Source organism: Amblyomma americanum, chromosome 1, assembly GCF_052857255.1.
Source record: "Amblyomma americanum isolate KBUSLIRL-KWMA chromosome 1, ASM5285725v1, whole genome shotgun sequence".
NCBI classification, from domain to species: domain Eukaryota; kingdom Metazoa; phylum Arthropoda; class Arachnida; order Ixodida; family Ixodidae; genus Amblyomma; species Amblyomma americanum.
In genome coordinates this window covers 10,387,302-10,407,402 of record NC_135497.1, presented here as the reverse complement: position 1 = coordinate 10,407,402, position 20,101 = coordinate 10,387,302, and the positions used below count along the sequence as shown (strand labels likewise).

General features: G+C 50.1%; 1 protein-coding gene across 1 annotated transcript; it reads left to right on the top strand.

Annotated features, from left to right (window-relative positions):
* Positions 1 to 1,689: 1,689 nt before the first annotated feature.
* Positions 1,690 to 6,677, top strand: LOC144115720 (uncharacterized). The gene is made up of 2 exons (XM_077650235.1): positions 1,690 to 1,898; positions 6,405 to 6,677. The coding sequence occupies exons 1-2, from the start codon at positions 1,755 to 1,757 to the stop codon at positions 6,675 to 6,677; spliced, it is 417 nt and encodes a 138-aa protein (XP_077506361.1). The 5' UTR covers positions 1,690 to 1,754.
* Positions 6,678 to 20,101: the final 13,424 nt, after the last annotated feature.

Genomic DNA, 20,101 nt, shown 5'->3' with positions numbered 1-20,101 from the left:
GGCGTCCCTGATTGACGCTGTGTCGCTTCAGGATTTCAAGCCCACAATTTTCAATTAATGATGAAGACGACGATATGCGATGCAGAGCGTGAAAGTCTGCGGTCATGGCAGAGTGATTTAATGCAGCGGAAGCCAAGCCGCTGCTGCATAACAAGACCAAGGTAACATCTACTCGACCTTGCTTCGCGGCGTGTTCTCACACCTAATATGAGCTGCAGTGCAACCAAAATTATGAAATTAGAGGGGGCACTCAAGCTCCGCCTTGAGGGTATGACGCGATAGTGTAATGGCTCGCATTCCGGGGGCCCTGTTTCGATTCCCTACCTAGACCAACTTTCTACTCTTTTTTATTTGTTAATCCTTCCGGGATCTTTCGCTCACGGCCAACGTCTTCGACACCGCGCGAGCCTGATTCGGCTGATGCTACGTACGATGAAACGGACGCGCGCAGCGCCAAAGCACGTAGAAGCACTGCCTTGCCGAAACGCGCGGGACTCAAGCTGCAGTCGTAGTTCGTCGGCACATTGTTCTCGACAAACCCGATGCCACGAACGCCAGCATAGCTTCCGCGCCGAACGAACGGGCAGCAAGCCGCAAGCTTCGTGGTGAACGCGCCTTGGATGTGCGCTGCGTTGTTCGCCGCTCACCGCGTGATTCCTGCGTGCCTGCACGGCCCCACTACGCCCGAACGCGACGAGTGGAAGGCGCTAGGGTGCCTGGAGGAAGAACTGAAAATTGGTTTTTGGGGAAAGGAAATGGCACGGTATCTGTCTCACATATCGGCGGACACCTGAACCGCGCCGTAAGGGAAGGGATAACGGAGGGAGTGAAAGAAAAAGGAAAGAAAGTGGTGCCGTAGTCGAGGGCTCCGGAATTATTTGGGCCACCTGGGGATCTTTGACGTGCACTGACAGCACAGCACACGGGCGCCTGTGCGTTTCGCCTCCATCGAAACGTTGCCGCCGCGGTCGGGTTCGAGCCCGGGAACTCCGGATCAGTAGCCGAGCGCGCTAACCACTGAGCCGCCCTGGCGGGAGCCTGGATCCTTGAAGCCTCCGCTTTCAGGCTGGGGACACCCTTTGTGCTGCCCTGCGCCGCCGTTTCCCTCTCGCAGCGGCATGTTCGGACCCACGCGTCAGTTGCGTGCAGGGCGCTATGTGTCTGGCACGGTTTCTGTGCTGTCGCGTGGCGAGTGTAATCATGCTACTGATCTGGAAATAGACTGTGCATACTTGTTTCACTTGTGACAGTAGTGTTTTGGCAGTTTTGAGCGTATTTTACGCATGATGCACTCGCTTCGACTACACGACAGTCAAAAAGTTATGACGGACAGCTGTGTTTCTCAGTCAACGGCTGCACTTTAAAGGGCCGAAGTCACTTGGTGTTCCTTGATAGTGATACTAAGAAATATATTATGATCACCGAATTCCATAGAATTATGCTGCTGTGTGAGTCATTATAGTCACGGGCGTACCTGAAATGCACACCAAACTTTATTACGCTTGAATTAAGAAATCCTGTTCTCCATCAGTATTGAAAAAAGAAAATTTTGTTCGGTTGGCCACCCCTCCCTTCCCTCAAAAAAAAATCCTGGCTACGTGCCTATTCTCTTGAGTAAATTGTTCTTAAATGTCAGTAAACATTCACCTTCGAAATTCCACCCTGCTCTAGGGCGTGTCCTGGGAGCAAGCGGACGTGGACTGGTCGGCCGTACTCCAAGCTGTGCTTTGGTAGCAGAGAGCTACAGCGCTGGCATGGCCACTCGTGGCGCTGGCACGCAGCCGCACTCAAAACCTGGCATTGGCGTCGCAACGGGACCAGAAACAAGCTGTGACATGGGCCAAAGCGCCCGCGTGCGTGCCATCCAACTTCCTGCGCTGGCCACTGTTCGGGACTTTGTGAGTGCTGTCGACATTGAGTTTTAGGTCTTGCTACCGAAAAAAAAACACAGGACGGCAACGTAGTTATCAGACAAAACATGAGACCAAAAATAATGGCGTCATTGGTGCGAAAATAGTCACCTAACACTGCTTCCTAACCAGAAATTTAGACAAATGAGGCTTGAGGATTTGGCTGAAGCAATACCTGCGGCTTGAAAAATGATGATGGATTTTGTAACACGAGACGGCATCCAATGGTGTAAAAAAACTCTGTGCAATATCCCAGGACATGTCCCGGCACATGACCGGTGTATTTAATGAGTACTTCTCAGCCCAACCATTTCAAACTTTTAAAGCTGCATAAATAAAACACAAGGAATTAATCGCACTAGATTGTTCAGTTGGTCGAATTGATTCAGATGCATAATGAAGAAGCAGTGCAGAAATACGATGAAGGACAAAAGGGCATGACATGGGTGTTGACTATCAACTCCTGGCTTTGCGGGAATGCCATACATATACCTCAACATAAATTGTGGAGGGAACCAATAAAACCAATATCAGGAGTCACCAAGTCATCGAGTGTTTCAGCTCGCAAGATGGCATATTGCTGCATACCGTATTTACACAATTGTAAGTAGACCTATTTTTGAAAATTTGAAAATCTGAAGTGGGGGGTCGACTTAAAATCGAAACCAAAGCATCGCACCATATATAAAGGCGAGGCAAACGAAGTATCAGGCAAGCTACAGCACGGTTGCATTGTTGCTGCGCAGCTCCGTCGCATCGCTCTTGATGCTGGCCTTGAGCAGCTGCTATGTCAACATGCAGAACCGGCATCCCCACCTCGCGTGAGCCAGAGAATGGTGGCCGTTGATGAGCACTCCCCACATGTGGCCTCAGATTGCATCTGCTGATAAGCGACGGTGGCGGCCCGATAATGCATTCGCATTCTGCCGTTAATAGGCGTCCAAATTTTTTGTTTCCTTTCAACCGTGCACTCGGCGCTGAAGGGAGCGTCGATAGTTAATAGAAGGGCTGCTGTTTCAATCGCGGCGGCACCGCCACTTGGAACCGCAGTGGTGCCAGGGAGTGTCTGAGCCGACGCCGCTCATGCGTAGTTTATCTTTGGCTCTGAAGCACTTCACTACTGCTGGCCGCGCTCCACAAGTTTTTAAGGTAGTGCTTCGTCATTTGTGCTCCGTGTCCGGTAAGCGACTGGTTCTCGTTCACGGCTACATTCAAGATGTACCGTATTTACACGATTGTAAGTCGACCCTCCCACATCACATTTCTGAAAAAAAAAAGACTTGGAGGTCGTTTACGCTTGCTTTTAATAACAGAACGCGGTACCAGTATCCTACAGCCTCCGCTTATTGCCAGCCGCTAACAGCTTCTGCGCTCGGGACCGTCCGTGGGCACATTGCAAATCAAAAATGCATTAGTCATTGGACTACTCATGTATGTTTGCGCCATTGCCCTCACTAGCGCTGTCGTCATGATCGCTGCTGCGGTCCCACAGCTCGTCGTTCTAACTTCATCGTGCAGCAAAATCCCACACTTCACAAACAGCCACATCACGACATCGTGCAGAACAGCTGAAAATTTTTCCTCGCTGCAGCTGCCACACCTGTATCACCCGCTGCGAACGTTGAACATGCGGCCTGGCGAGCAGTTTGTTTCTTAGACGAAAAGAATGACAGCCATCTTGAATGTAGCCGTGAACGAGTGGCAGTCGCTTGCCCGACCTGGAGTACAAGTCACGAAGCACTATATTAAAAACTTGTGAAACGCGGCCGGCAGTAGTCAAATGCGTCAGAACCAAACAGAAACTACTCGTGAGCGGCGTCGGCCCTTACAATTAACTATTGATTCTCCCTTGAGTGCCGAGCACGCAGTTGAAAGTAAACAAAAAAACTTGGACGACCCCTATTAACAGTAGAATGCGAATGCATTATAGAGCCGCCGCCGCTTATCAGCAGATGCAATATGCGGTCACGTGTGGGGAGTGGGCTGGCGCTGGTTTGTGCTTATCGACAGCCACCATCGGCCGTCTCGCGCTGGGTGGGGATGCCGGTTCTGGACGATGACGTAGCAGCTGCTCAAGGCGAGCGCCAAGAGCGATGCGACGGCTTTATTTATGGTGATAAGCATTGGTTTTGATTTTAAGCCGTCTTTCCACTTTGGATTTTCAGATTTTGAAAAATAGATTGAATTACAGTCGTGTAAATAGGGTACCATAGTATCCAAAATAAAGAAACGTATTACCTCCCGCGGGTAATTCAAACCCTCCAGTGCGATCACACTCTTGCTTCCGATATAAATATATGCTGCTCCGTCAACGCACGCCACCCGCACGCGGTGAAATACTTAGCGAATTGGTGCTAGCATGCTCGAACTCGAATTGGTCACACATGACTGAAGCACGTTTATATATGCAAAGTAAAGTAATTTCGGTGAAAAGTGAATTGGGTTGAATAAGGTGGGATTCGAAACTGCGACCTAGCTTGGATTGTGAGACGGGCACGCTACCCCTATAGGTCACAAGTGCTCAACGGTTTAAGCGGCATAGAGGTGGACCTGATAATTGCGTTGTGGTCTTTGACTTGATGTGGTGTCATAAGGACATGCACTCATGTATGCATAGCTAATTGTGAGTATGCTATTTAGTGATTAGGTAATTCCGCCACATTCTATTTTTGAGATGGTTCATTGTACTTCAACGGTTTGATGCGTGTGTGTGTGTGTGATGTATCGATGTGTACGGTGTGATTTGGGCGTCACTAATAGAGGAAAAAGGAGAGGTATAAAACTTCCACGAGGCTGCCAAGTGTGCTGCCACATGGTGATGTGATAATACTTTACATTAGGTCTCGTCTGGCTGTTGTGGCTTCGTTTGTGGTGGGGATTAGGCTGTAGTTTCTGCTACACTAAAAAAAAGCATCTGGTGGAAAGTTTGCATCCGCCGAGGGGCTCTGCGATCCCGTTCGCCTGCAGAAAAAGTGGAGCCCCTCGCCTACTGCTTGGCTTATCTGGTATGAAATGGCCGGAAAAATGAGTCTTACTCCATCTTGTTGTGCACTAAAAACGTCTTCTCTCATAGCGCTCTTTGGCCAACGTTGCCCCTGCGCTATTGAAATTCATAATCATTATCAGTGCCCGGTTCCGCCATACTGTACCAGACAGAAGCCGTTTACATTACAGGGACCCACGCATAGAGTGGCCGCTGTGAAAATAGCGTATAGAGGCGTCATGATGACAGACTGGAGTTTATATGAGCTGCAGCAGAAGGCTGTAGGAAATTCGCAGGCACAGGGTGGCCAGAAATTGTTAATTGTTTGGTACAAGGCCGTAGGATGGCGTGAGCGGTGTTCGATTACGTAGGCTCTTTATGTTTTTCATCTTTTTCAGTCCAGTTGAGTGAACTTGGTTGAGGATGATGGTGTTTTCAATTACTACCCTATAATTTGTGCAGATACATTTTGAAAAATTATGGACATGCACAAATTCATCTGTAAGGGTGCGTGATTATTCAAAACTCGCGAATAACGGTTTGAATATTCTATTTGATCCGCTGAACGAATCAAATAGCGCATTCTGAAAATTATTCGAAACGAGTCGACTACGTTTTCAAGTTCTTGAATACTTGTCGAATAATTGGTGCTAACTTCGATAAAGGCGGGACGTGGATTGTTTCCAAAAGGGGTCCAGTCCGGCGCCGTACAGCATGCTTCCACAATCGATATGCATAGGTAGGGAAGCTTCAGCGGCAAAACGCGGTCCGTTCGTGTGGCTGCGTCCACGATACTGCTCAGACATGGCTTCCAAGGTTGGGCAATGCGACATGGCTGAGGCAGATTTTGTAAGCACTGCCTTAAATCTGGCAATCCATGACTAATACGTAGCTCTCACCCCTCTCATGCAGTCAGATGTGGCATTAGTTTATTCCCGGTCATCGACAATAGCAAATTGGAATTCTTTAATGCGTACTACATGATGGTCACAGATCTACTGTGCTCACTTCGTGTCGCGTACTGTAAAGATCAGTACTGTTGTAAAGATCAGTGCCGCCCGCGTATTTTGGCAGCTATAGTTAAAAGGCTGTAAATTTATAACGGGGTACCGCAGTGCTGCTAGGGATTCGCTATGACCCACGATTATTCGTTTTGCACGAATATTCACGCAAGTTCCGTATATTCGTGGACTACTTGATCCATATTCAATTTGCTTATTACCTACACTATGTATATTTGATTAGATTTTGAAAGAGTACTATTCGCACAGGCCTCTTCCGCGTGTCATTTGTCTAGCTCTGCCCCTCGTAAAGACTGGTAACCTACACAAAGCACTGTGGGTTCGCGTAATAAAATCAGGTTTGTTGGTCTTGCCGGTATTTAGCTGAAGTCAAGACACACAACGCTTGTGATAGCGTTCTCTGCCGAGCTCAGCGAAGCTTCTTGCAAACGCGTCAGTCAGTCGACGCAGCGGCCATGGAGTGCCCAAGAGCTCTCTTCGTTTGTGCAGCTCACCGTGTCCCTCATCACCCGCACCTGTGACACTGAGGCTGGGATCCGCGAAAGCACCTCTGGAGGCCCTGCTGTATTTCCAGCCGCAGCATTTCGGCTCTTTATGACGCGCCACACAGCAGTTGGCACGGCGGTCGTGTGCTGTCGCATGGTGCTGCACAAGGGCAAGACAACTGCCTACGCCTGTATGTACTCGTCACCGTACATCGACGAGCTGCACCGCGGTGGCCGGGAGGCTCAGCTGAGCTGTGTTGAATTTGACGTAGATTAATTATTTTTAGGTGCTTCTAAGAAAAGCACTCCTAATAATTCGATGTATGATTAGGTGTGGCATTTGGAGCCATCATGGAGTCCAGTGAATAAAACGACAAAATTTTATTCAACGCTGCTGTCTTCTCAATGTAGCACTTCATTTAATACCTGAGCCTGATCAAAATGTTGGTACTGTTGCCGAGTCACTCCATTTCATTCCGTTCTTTCCATCCCTTCGCAGCCTCACTTATAAATGAAAACTACTGATAACTGCAATCTCTTAACCGAGCATCTAGTGCAGAGCTATAAACCATTTTGCATTGTTGGGTCTCACATGATGCCTTTGCAATGAAATGATCACGACTGCATCTTGTTCGTTAAAATCACGTGTGATGTTTAAGCTGTCATTACTAACTCAAAAGAGGTTTCATAAGAAACTATTCTGTGTTTTTTTCTACGGCCTGCTTTAAGTTTGTACAAATCAATATATTGACCCCACGTGTACAGCGTTTTTGAATAGAACACGGCCATGTTGATGAAAGCCGTGCAGAGCATAAAATTTTGTGAACTGACAAAAAAAGACCAGCTCTACTATCAAAGAGTAATAAATCAACTGATGTTTCAAGGAACGTGTATGCCCATCGGTTCAAATGGTGAGATATGGCTATCCTGTAGCCTCGGTTTCAGATGAAAGTAAAGATAAAAGACTCTCGCTTTCTCAAACTCCATACCGGGTATGGCAGCTAATCCGAGACATTGTGGCTGAGAAGCGCACGCAACCGCGCCCCGAAGGACAGGCCACTGGGCGATGGCACTATGTGTACATACCCTTCACATGCCGTCGCCTATGGCACAAGGCTGATGTGGCGCGCCGTTTATCGTCTTGTTGGCGGCATGGAAGTAGGCACAGGTCAGCGGCTCTCGGTTTCTGCTCAGGTGTCATGTAAAACAGTCAGTGACAAGTACGCCGGCCAAGTACGCCGGCCAATGACACATGCTCCTCGGTGCGTCGGTTTTCAGCAGTATTGTTTTGGTTCAATGCACCCTGAAAGCCAGGATTCCTTGCATGTCACCGTTGATGAGAAATAAAGTTTACATTATTCCAAAAACTAAACGGGCTATTACTACCGTCCAGTCGCGAACCTCTTATTAAAATGGGGTGTCTAAACCTAACAGTTCATAAGTTTCATTTTAACTACCTGTTTACTACTTACTATGGATCACCGAGCGCCGAGGGTAATCTTGTTTTCAGAATTTGCAGATAAGAGTAAAGTAGGCACGCCTCCCATGCAATGAAACTGACTAACGTTTAAATTTGAGTGGGTATTTGTTTACCGCTGAGAGGCAAGCACTGGGCAAATTGCTGGTCTTCCTGTATAGTCCGCAACGGGGATGTATCGATGTGAAAATTAAGGGGTAACCTTAGCGATTCTCATGCGTAAATCCGAGAGCAAGTGTAATCGGCTCAGAGAGTCAGTCGACACATAAATCGTACTGCGAGTAGGCAGTGGCATCCGCCTACAAATTGGGGAAGTTATGCGCCTTTCGTTTTCTCGAATCCAGAGGAAGGTTTAAACTGTTTGTTCTGAGGAAAGGCACATAACTGTCTTTTTGGGTCAGCGGGCACTGAATCGCGCTGTGAGGTACCGTCTGCCAAAACTCAGCGGGCAGCCATGCTGGTGCCACCCTCTCTGTTTGACAGCACTCCAATAGCGCGAAATTCTTGCCGCTCATGCTACTTGCTTATCATTCAAGGAAGGAGGGCAAGAGTGTGGGCTTACCTCACCCAGTTTGCACTCGCAGTAGGGGAGCAGCAGCCAGCGCTGGAGACTGAAAGCGCCGCCGCTTTTCCAAGAGCTTGCTCCCGCTGCCGTCTCAGCTGCTCGATTACTTTTGGCAAAGATGGTACACCCATAGAAAAGGGGACTCATAAAGAGCGGACACTCCCACTGATGAAAAGAATGGCTGCGCAAATCAGGACACAGACAAGTAAGGGACATCACATGCGCACACTACCAACTGTTTATTCTATGGAAAGGTGGCATATTTAAACAGTTCCGCTCAAGCATGATACTCATCCCATTATCACTTCGAACCCAGCACGAGGTATGAAAAGCCACTACATCAGGTTAGCAGGCTATATACTGCAGATTAGACTAACAGATATCTCTGATCAAAGGAATTAAAAAACAAAACAAAGGGGCCATCTCTTAGCAAAAGCACTGCCAAACATGTGGTGTCTTTTTCTTGTCTGTGTCCTGATTTGCACAGCCGTTCTTTTCATCATGCACCAACTCGCCCCTCAGGCCGTTATTCTGAACTCCCACTGACCTCCACTAGGTGGCTGGATGCCGCATTCCCGCTTTCCGAAGTGGGCGCTAGTGAAGCCAACAGAAGTTGGATAGCATGGCGACATGTCCCTGAAGTCCGGTGTCTGCTATGAATTTCATTGCAAAAAGTAAAGTCTTTTGTTCTCAGGTTTTCCATTGTTCACGTGCAACGTCTGCTGTTTTATCAGAGGAATAAGCTGAACGCGAGAAATGTGAGCATTGTTTGGAGAACCCTGTAATTTCAGCGAAACCGAAGAAAACAAGCATGCAGGTCTCACCCTGCCGCGGCAAAGGGGTACGTTGCATGAAAAACCGCGTTCTTATTTGGTTCTTGTCTTTCCAAAGGAGCACTGGTGGAATGACGATGAGGCCAAGGTCTTCTTAAAACCATATTTTCGTGTAGCAAACAAAAGGCGATTGATGGCGGAAATCCTGGCAGTCGTCCCTCGAAGAGCCGTGCTGCAGTTTCGGTATCGAGTTTCAGGCGGCCGATATGTCTCGTCTCAAGGAAAGAACTCAGGAGAGGCTGTTGCATCACATTTTTTGAAACCGGCTCCCCTCTGCATTCCCCCTACTTGCCTGCTGTCTCGGTACACTTGCGCATGCGCAGCAGACAAAATGCCGGCAACCAGAAACTCCCATTAGCCCTTGCAAAAGCGCATGACTTCTGGCACACTTTCTGACATTGGATAGTGAGGGCCTCTCCTGAGGTTTCCTTCCTCCATGCGTCTCTTCGATGACGGGTGATGTTCATCACTTTAGGGCATTATTTACCTTCTAGACGTGATTTTAACCTAACTCCATAGCACAGGCACGTTTGGCAGCTGCACAGCACTAGAGAGAAACAAATGACAAGAAGGAGGAGTGCTGCGGCTTGTGCCTTTTCCGATATGCACAGTGCGAAAGAAATTGTGGACGAGAAAGAGAAACGGAGGACAAGTGCTGTTAGAAGTCAACTGTACCAAGCGTCACGAATAAAAGGCCATTCAAGCATACTAGATACACTCCGTTGGAAAGGCAGTACCATTTCTTATGGAGGTGCTGATGTGAACCAGAATATCGTCTGAACCTCACCAGATAGTAGCCGTGCCCTCGCTCCGGTTTGATCGAAACAATTCGGTTAAGTGGTCATTGCAAAATCGTCTGCATGGTGAGGGTTTCCCCCTATTCTTTCTTAAATCTATTCCCCATTGATGCTATAGCTTGGGCTCAGAACGTGGGAACGTGCATCGCAATAAAGAGCATAGTTCGCGACGCCAGCGCAACGGGATGACGCAGAGCTACGAAGACAAAGCTCCGTGCATGCTGTGTGTCCTGTCATCTGCTAGTGTCGCCCGCCCCATTGCAATGCTAAAGCTCCTCTATTGTCGTGGTCGGCAGAAAACCTCATGGAGCGTCTTTATGCAATGCAAGGAACCCTTATTTTTTAAACGTCTCTCCCAAAGAATTTGCTGGTCATGCTGTTGACGGCGCAACACGTAGGAGTTCTGAAAAAGACAAGAACAGCGAAAATACAAAATGCCGAGGTCAACTGGAACTGAAAAACCGTGCTGAGGTCAAGTTTTGTGCACTGTCAAAGGCTGACAGCTTTCTGGCTTCTGGGTCGAGGCCGTTTACTCCCTGTGGCTTCACTTTCGGGTGCCCGATGCGCCATCCAGCCCCCTAGTGGAGTTCAGTGGGTACCCTGGAGTGGCTCAGTAACCGAGCACGGAAACCAGTGAGGCACCGCGGCTGGTCCTGTATTAGAATGGCTCGATGGTCTAGTTAGAGAAAGGGAGTAGGCGAGGAAAGATCATATTTGGTGGTCGAAGCAGGCAGCGCGTGAAAAATCCCACAAGGATAGAAGCTTACGTGTCCCTAGGTCCCTAGCCTGAGCGGAGCTTCAGCGCAGGATCCAGTTGATGCAATCCTTTGAGCTGCAGTAAGGTCCGAACCATGGTCCGAACATCTGGGTAATGTCTTGGGCGAGGATTTGCTTCAGTCCAACACACCACAACTGGAGGTGACACGCAACACCACTTGAAGTACTCAAAAGGTGTGACTGAACTGTAAGAGCGGGTGGCAGCGCTTCAGTCCGCAGCTCTCGGGAGCACTAAATTTCATTTAAGCATGGACCTTGTTTCAAGCATGTCAAGGCCGACTCCAAAATAGCACTGCTCAAGCATGAAGCTAAAGAGTAATAGACTATTATAAATGAAGCCAAAGCTCCCATTACCGGGAATCCCCAGTCGAACCGTTGAACGTCGTCTCAAAATAGCAGCAGGCGTGACGCTGCTACCAGCGCTGGTACTAAAATTTTCATCACGAATGTATCCTTACACATCAAGGAAAAAAACCTTCCGAGCGCTGTGAGCTGGATCCAGAATGCCTACGTGGAAGCAGCAGCTTACCTGTCAAAAATTGCCACAACAGTATAGGCAGTGCTCATAGCTGGTTATGTGCGGCATAAACTGCACGGATCTTTTGATATATGGGGTTTAAACATAAGCTTCTTCCTGGCGCTAGTGGAGGGCTCAAGATTAACTTAGGCCCTTTTTTTTGTACATTTCGCTTCCGTCGAGGTGCGGCTGCCGTACGTGCCCAGGATTCGATTCTGCAGCCTTGCACTCGGCAGCAGAACGTCTTGATCCAAATATGTACAGGCATTTTGCACATCCCGGCCATTCATTCAATAGCAAGACTAGTAAAATTGTCATTGAAGACGGGAGCATATATATGTACTTACTGCAAATAAACTAAACCACCACAATTATACGTCAGCAATCTCAACTACATTTTGAACAGCTACATCTGCACATCTCACCACTTTCGTGATAAAATCTATAAAAACACGTCAGTTGTCGTCAGTGGCATCTCAGTGACCGGACAGCTTTGGGCCTTTAATGGTGATTGAAAGCCGGAACAGGTGAGCTCGTTCAGGTGGTTATGAGGAGAAGGCGGCTCCTTTCTACGACAAAACCCGATTGAGGGCCGGAAAGGAACACTCAGCAATGGCTGTGGTGATCGGTAGCTACAAGTGACGTTTGACAACATCCTTCAACTTGGGAAACTAGCGACAAAGTGAAGAACAACGAAAAGCGAAGAAAAAATGCTGTGGATCTCAAATCCTCTTTCAGTCGTCGAAAGATATTCCACTCTACATCGAAATTCCTCTAGCGTTCTTAGTCGTACGGCAAGCCGACTGCTGGAAGGACTTCTCTCCAGTTTACTTTCTCTTGCTTTTGCAACAGGCACACAGAAATATCGCAGAGTTTTTGCAACACCCTCTAAAAATCTTAAGGCCGTCTGGATGTTCCTCCCCCCCCCCCCCCCCCCCCCCTGAGCTGCATCACTCAAAAGAGACCTACACAGAAGTTTCGTGCAGCACGTTTCGAAGCGACTAGCGATGCACGGGTGTTGTAAATGAGGCCAGGAAGGTATAGAATGGTTAACTCCACCTTTTCGGAGAAGTCGGCGGTGGGGGACTATGGCAACGACAATGCGATCGGTTCTGCAAACACGTGACACTCCTTTGATTGCCTCGAGTCAAGCAAAGCCGTGGCACGTCGCAACATGCTTCCGAACGCACTTTTTTTCTGTACATTGACATGCATGCAGAGTCTACGCCTTGTGCTCCGCTTGCGGTTGTGTGTCCATCGAGGTGATGTGCTGGTGCCTTCACTGGAGCGGAACTTTATTGCGCTCCTGCCACGATATGCCTAACATGAGCTGCTTACTCAGTTGCCAGACTAATTACAAATCGGTGCCCAAGAAACCACTTTTTCAGGTTTCCCTGGGGTAAAGAACAGAACGCCTTGATTAGGGCTACACCACGAGCCAATTTCGTTGTCCCCGCACTTTAAGTTAAGATGTTTGGAACGTCTTCAAAGAATAGTTACTTCTGAAAAATAGGATAGACTTAGAGCTGTTTTATAGAAAAGCGTCTTTAAACTAGGAGGCTTGTTAAAATTGTAAGCAGCGAATGCAGCATTTCAACAGATAGCTCTCTTGCCAAGTTACAGCTGCTATTTAAAAAAAATTGAACTTCTTTCTAGGTTTACGAACTTCACTTTATTGAGGCCGGCATCGTGCGAGAGCCGTCCGACATCAGCACTTACAGAGAGCACCACCATTGCACCGCTTTCACACAAGCGCAATCCCGTCAAAGAGGGCAGTGTGCCCGTCTGATCTTTCTAAGTCATGCACCTCAAGGGATGTCCCCGACTCGAAGTGAGCGCGCTGAGTGTGCTGCTTTGAAGAAAGCGCTTGAAGAGTCTGCCAAATTATTAAATAAAGAGCAGGAAGCGGATGAGATTGCATCCGTGGTGGCCTCGATCATTGGACAAAAAGTTCCACCGCTGTCAGTGTAGTTGCTTGGATGGCATTGTATAGAGGCGTCAATGGCCTCGGCAAACGATCCACAGGTGTATCAAAACTTTTTTAAACATCTTTATTTTGGTTTGCATAACAAGACCGAGGGAGAGCAGGCAAAAGGTGTATCAACACCTGACGAAGGCCTACCCACCCTGTTAACAGATTGTTCACAAAATTAATCCAAAAAGCATCGCAGTACAATATACAATATAACATACAGGATACACAATGAAATATGCACAAAAGTTGCAAATGGAAAATAGGCTATGTATAATCAAATTAAATGTACAGAGTGTAACAAGATATTATTACAAGAAAATGATATTGCCACACTGCGAGCGCCGCCATGCGGCCGAGCGGCATGACTGGGCTTGTGTGGGAGCGAAGAAGAGGACGTCCCCGTTCGAACGCGCGCTGCTGGGTTTTCTGGCCTTCGGATTAACAAAAGCCCTTTTTTTCGTGCCGCCCTACGTTTGTCGGCGACATTTTGGTGGAGCCGCTGGGTATCGTTCCATGAACGCTCACCCCGAGGGCAACTCTGACGCTGATCAGCGACGCTTGGACACAACACCCGTCCATAAAGCGAGCCGCCGCCTGCGAGGCCTACAACCTGAGTTCGGCCAACTGACAGCGCCGGTAAGGGCCATGACATCCACCGCGGCTAGCCAGACAAGTCAGCACTCCGGGAGTGCCCCGCCATTTGTCCTTCACGCACCTCGATCGCCGCCACCGTTCCACGGGGACAGGTTCGAGGACGTCGAAGACTGGTTGGCCAGCTTTGACCGAGTGGCGAGTTTCAATGAGTGGGACGGCGAGCGCAAGCTGCGCAACGTCTACTTTGCGCTGCAGGACTCGGCCAAAACGTGGTTTGAGAACCACGAAGCTTCTTTTACCACCTGGGAGGCTTTTCGTCGAGAGCTGCTAGCGACATTTACCAGCAGCGAAAGAAAAGAGAAAGCGGAAATCGCCCTGCGCTCGAGATCACAGCAGCCGAACGAGGGCGTCGCGATGTTCATCGAGGACATGACGCAACTGTTCAACCGGGCCGACCCTGCTATGCCCGAAGCCCGGAAGGTACGACACTTAATGCGTGGCGTAAAAGAGCAGCTGTTTGCCGGACTGGTCCGTGACCCGCCCCGAACAGTGTCCGACTTCACCAAGGAGGCAATGGGTATCTAGCGCTCTTTACAGGAACGGGGCGCCCACTTCGGACGTCAGGCTACTGTAGCAGCCTCTTCCCAGTCCCAGTATACGCCTACGTCGCTGCCCGCCGAGGACCTTCGGGAACTTGTAAGAAGCCTGGTGCGCGAGGAACTGGCGAAACTTCGCTTTGAAGCTCCACAGGTCAGCGTCGCTGCCATTACGGACGTGGTCCGCGAAGAAATCCGACGAGTTGTGCAGCCACCCCCAGCTCCACACCCGGCGCCCTCCGTTATGACGTACAGCGAGGCGCTACGAAGTCCCGGGCCAGCGATGCGAGCCTTTTCCCCCATCGCTCCTGTGCAATACCTGCAGGAGCCAATCGCAACAGCACCCTCCGTGCGGCAGGAGTTCAGGCCCCCCGTGAGCAAAGCGCACGTTTGGCGTACGCCAAACAATCGGCCGCTCTGTTACCACTGCGGAGAGCCTGGCCATATCCTTCGCCACTGCCCCTACCGCAGGATGGGTTTAAGGGGGTTTTCACCTGATTCACCTCGACCACGCTACGGTGAAAGACCACGGGATATCGAACAGTACTTGGCTGAAAACGTGCAATCTTCGACCTCGCAGCGACGCCAGTCCCGATCGCCATCCCCAAGGCGGTTCTCTTCGCCCGGCCGCCCGTCATCCTCTGGCCAGTTCAGAGGTACGTCCCCACGCCGGGAAAACTGAAGACGGCGTCCTCTGGGGGTAGGACCGCCGCTGCCGCAGACAGTGAACAGCCTCCATCCGACGATTTTATGCGACGACCCCACCCGCCGACCTTAAAGACGATCCCACCGCCGACCTCACCGACAACCTCAGCGACGACCCAATCGACGACGGCACCAAAAACCTCGCCGACAAATTGTAAAACAATTGTTTCCGCCGCCGAAATTCTTGTTGCCGCCGATGGCTATGACGTATCTGCACTCGTCGATACCGGAGCCGACTTTTCTGTCATGAGTAGTAACCTAGCCGCAACCCTCAGAAAGGTTCTAACACCTTGGCATGGGCCGCAGATACGCACAGCTGGTTGCCATGTGGTAACGCCGGTTGGCGTCTGCACCAGCCGTATAAAGATCCGCGGTGCAACTTTCACAGGCTCCTTCGCCGTGCTACGAGAGTGCTCTAAAGAACTGATTCTCGGCATGGACTTCCTTAAAGAGTATGGGGCGGTCATCAACCTGCATGAGCAATTGGTATCGTTTTCGACACAGCGAGCCGTTGATACCGACCCCGAGCCGCACAGAGCACCATTACGCATCTCTGATGACCACACAACGATACCGCCGAGAGCAAGCAAGTTTGTCACAGTCCAGTGTGATACCAGCTCCGGTACTCGGGGCATTGCCGAAGCGAATATGTCGCTGCTACTGTCTCGGCAAGTTTGCGTTGCTCGCGCCCTTGTCGACCTTGTTCACGCGCGTACCACGCTCTTAGTGACAAACTTTAGTTGTGAACCCCAACATTTGACGAAAAACACGGTGATTGCCCATTTTGAAGAACTTGGCGAACATGCCGGCCAATGTGCCTTATCAACAACGGCTCCCGAAATAGCCGAACAGGACACTGCAACAGCCATTAGGACCGACGTGAACCCTGGCCTTCTGACCAATCAGAAACGCCGCGTGGAAAGCCTTATTGACTCTTTCCGCGACTGTTTTGCATCAACATCCAAGGTTCGCCAGACGCCAATAACTAAGCACCGTATTATCGTCGACAGTGACCAGAGACCGCTATGTCAGCGTCCTTATCGTGTTTCGTCGAAGGAGCGCGATGCTATCCGCCGCCAAGTTGCCGAAATGCTCCACGACGACGTCATACAACCATCGACGAGCCCCTGGGCGTCACCTGTTGTCCTCGTCGCAAAGAAGGACGGCAGCCTACGGTTCTGTGTAGATTATAGACGCCTCAATAACGTTACCAAAAAAGATGTCTATCCACTGCCGCGCATTGATGACTCATTAGACCGCCTCCGCCATGCTACCTACTTTTCGTCACTCGACCTTCGTAGCGGTCCCTGGGCGTCACCTGTTGTTCTCGTCGCAAAGAAGGACGGCAGCCTACGGTTCTGTGTAGATTATAGACGCCTCAATAACGTTACCAAAAAAGATGTCTATCCACTGCCGCGCATTGATGACTCATTAGACCGCCTCCGCCATGCTACCTACTTTTCGTCACTCGACCTTCGTAGCGGTTATTGGCAAATCGAGGTCGACGAACGTGACCGAGAAAAGACCGCCGCCGTTGCTGCATTTCCCCAGCCAACAGATAAACGAAGCTTGCGGCGTTTCCTGGGGCTTTGCGCCTATTATCGGAGGTTCGTTCAAAATTTCTCCGAGCTCGCAGAGCCGCTGACTCGCCTGACAAAAGACTCTGAACCCTTTTTCTGGGGCCAAGATCAGGAAAAAGCTTTCATAGAGCTTAAGGCCCGCCTCCAATCTACGCCTATCCTTGCCCACTTCGACGAGCAGGCCGACACGGAACTGCACACAGACGCCAGCAATGTGGGCCTCGGTGCGGTGATTGTGCAGTGGCAAGACGGTGTGGAACGCGTGATCGCATACGCAAGTCGCACTTTGTCCCGTTCCGAAGTGAATTATTCCACAACGGAAAAGGAGTGTCTCGCTGTTGTGTGGGCAATCACAAAATTTCGCCCATACCTGTACGGCCGCCCGTTTCGAGTCGTCAGCGATCATCACTCCTTGTGCTGGCTTGCGAACCTCAAAGATCCATCGGGGCGACTTGCACGGTGGAGCCTTCGGTTGCAAGAGTTCGACGTCACCATCGTGTATAAGTCGGGTCGGCAACATAGCGATGCAGACTGTCTCTCCCGAGCTCCTCTTCCGTGCCCACCAGATGAGTCCGACGACGATTCTGCTTTCCTCGGCGCTGTCACCACATCCGACCTTGCCCACCACCAGAGGGCCGACTGCGAACTGCTGCCTCTAATCGAGTACCTCGAAGGAACCGCTCCGTCTCCGCCCAGACTCTTCTCTCGCGGACTTTCGTCGTATTGCTTAATAGATGAAGTCCTCTACAAGAAAAACTACGGCCCGACCGAAACTGCGTATCTCCTCGTTGTCCCAACCGCACTTCGTCAGGAAGTTCTCGCTGCATGCCACGACGACATTTCTTCTGGCCACCTCGGTTTTTCCAGAACATTGGGACGCCTCCGCCACAAGTACTACTGGCCACGGCTTGCTGCGGTCGTCCAACGCTACGTTCGAACCTGCCGTGAGTGTCAACGACGGAAGGTACCACCGACAAAACCGGCCGGCCTTCTGAAGCCAATTGATCCACCGCAAATCCCATTCCAACAAGTCGGCATGGACTTACTTGGCCCATTCCCGGTGTCCTCCATGGGAAACCGGTATATTGTTGTTGCCACGGACTACCTAAGCCGCTATTGTGAAACCAAGGCTCTTCCCCGTGGCACCGCGGCTGAAATTGCACAGTTCTTTGTTCACCACATCGTGCTTCGCCACGGCGCCCCCGTGGTTGTATTAACTCACCGGGGAACCGCGTTTACGTCGGCTCTTACACACGAGGTCCTCCGTCTTAGTGGCACCAGTCATAGAAAAACTACTGCTTACCATCCTCAAACGAATGGACTTACTGAGAGGCTGAACAAGACCATCACAGATATGATGTCTATGTATGTCGACGCTGACCATCGCAACTGGGACGAAATACTTCCCTACATCACGTTTGCGTACAACACCGCCCTCCAAGAAACGACGCGCTTCACCCCCTTCCGTTTGGTGTATGGCCGAGATGCCCTGACCATGCTTGACGCCATGCTGCTCCCGGATTGTACCCCCTCGTCTGCCCCAGGCGCTGACCAATTCGTTCGCGATGCATAAGCCGCTCGCCACCTTGCTCGACAACGCATTCGCCACCAGCAGACAACTGACGCCCGGCGTTACAACCTCCGCCACAGGGAGGTGATTTACCAACCCGGCGAGCACGTCTGGGTATGGAGCCCTATACGTGTGCGCGGTCGCTCTGAAAAGCTTCTGCGGCGCTACTTCGGTCCCTACGAGGTGCTACGTCAACTCAGCGATGTGAACTATGAAGTGTACCCGCAAGGAGTTGTCCGGTCTTCTCGCCCGCCCAAGTCTGAAGTCGTCCACGTGTCCCGCATGAAACCGTATTACGCCCGTTAGCCCCTCCCGGAGTTCACATTCAGTGCTGCCGCCACACGCCATCGCACTTTCGGTGTCTCCACACTCTTTATCCCCCTTGCCGGAGGCATCGAGGCGATGCCTCTTGAAAGGAGGGGGGCAATGCCACACTGCGAGCGCCGCCATGCGGCCGAGCGGCATGACTGGGCTCGTGTGGGAGCGAAGAAGAGGACGTCCCCGTTCGAACGCGCGCTGCTGGGTTTTCTGGCCTTCGGATTAACAAAAGCCCTTTTTTTCGTGCCGCCCTACGTTTGTCGGCGACAATATGCACTAAAGGGATACTTAAATGAATCATCATCATCATCATCATCATCAGCCTTACTACACCCACTGCAGGGCAAAGGCCTCTCCCATGTCTCTCCAATTAACCCTATCCTTTGCCAGCTGCATCCACGCTTTGCCTGCAAGCTTCATAATCTCATCCGCCCACCTAACCTTCTGCCGCCCCCTGCTACGCTTACTTTCTCTTGGAATCCACTCCGTTACCCTTAAGGACCAGCGGTTATCTTGCCTTCGCATTACATGCCCTGCCCAAGCCCATTTCTTTCTCTTGGTTTCGACTAGGATGCCATTAACCCGTGTTTGTTCCATCACCCACTCTGCCCGCTTCCGATCTCTTAACGTTACACCTATCATTTTTCTTTCCATGGCTCGCTGCGTTGTCCTTAACTTAAGCTGAACTCTTTTCGTTAGCCTCCACGTTTCTGCCCCGTAGGTGAGTACCGGTAAGATTATGCTGTTGTACACTTTCCTCTTGAGGGAAATTGATAAACTGCCACTCATGATCTGCGAGAATTTGCCATATGCGCTCCACGCCATTCGTATCCTTCTAGTTATCTCCCTCTCATGATCCGGATCAGCTGTCACTACCTGCCCTAAGTAGACGTATTCCGTCACAATTTCTAGGCTCTCGCTGCCAATTGTGAACTGTTGTTCCCTTGCTAGGCTGTTGAACATTACCTTGGTTTTCTGCATGTTAATTTTTAGACCAATCGATCTGCTCAGCCTGTCTAACTCATTGATCATGATTTGCAGTTCACCTCCTAAGTGACTCAGCAAGGCAATGTCATCAGCAAATCGCAGATTATTAAGGTATTCTACATTTATTCTTATTCCCAACTGTTCCCAATTCAGGCCTCGAAATACCTCCTGTAAACTTTCGGTGAACAGCATTGGCGAGATCGTGTCTCCTTGCCTGACGCCCTTCCTTATTGGAATTTTATTGCTGACTTTATGGAGGACTATATTAGCTGTGCAGTTGCTATATATATCTTCCAGTATTTTGACATAAGGCTCTTCTACCCCCTGATTACGCAATGCCTGTATGACTGCTGAGGTTTCCACTGAGTCGAATGCTTTCTCGTAATCAATGAAAGCTATATATAGAGGTT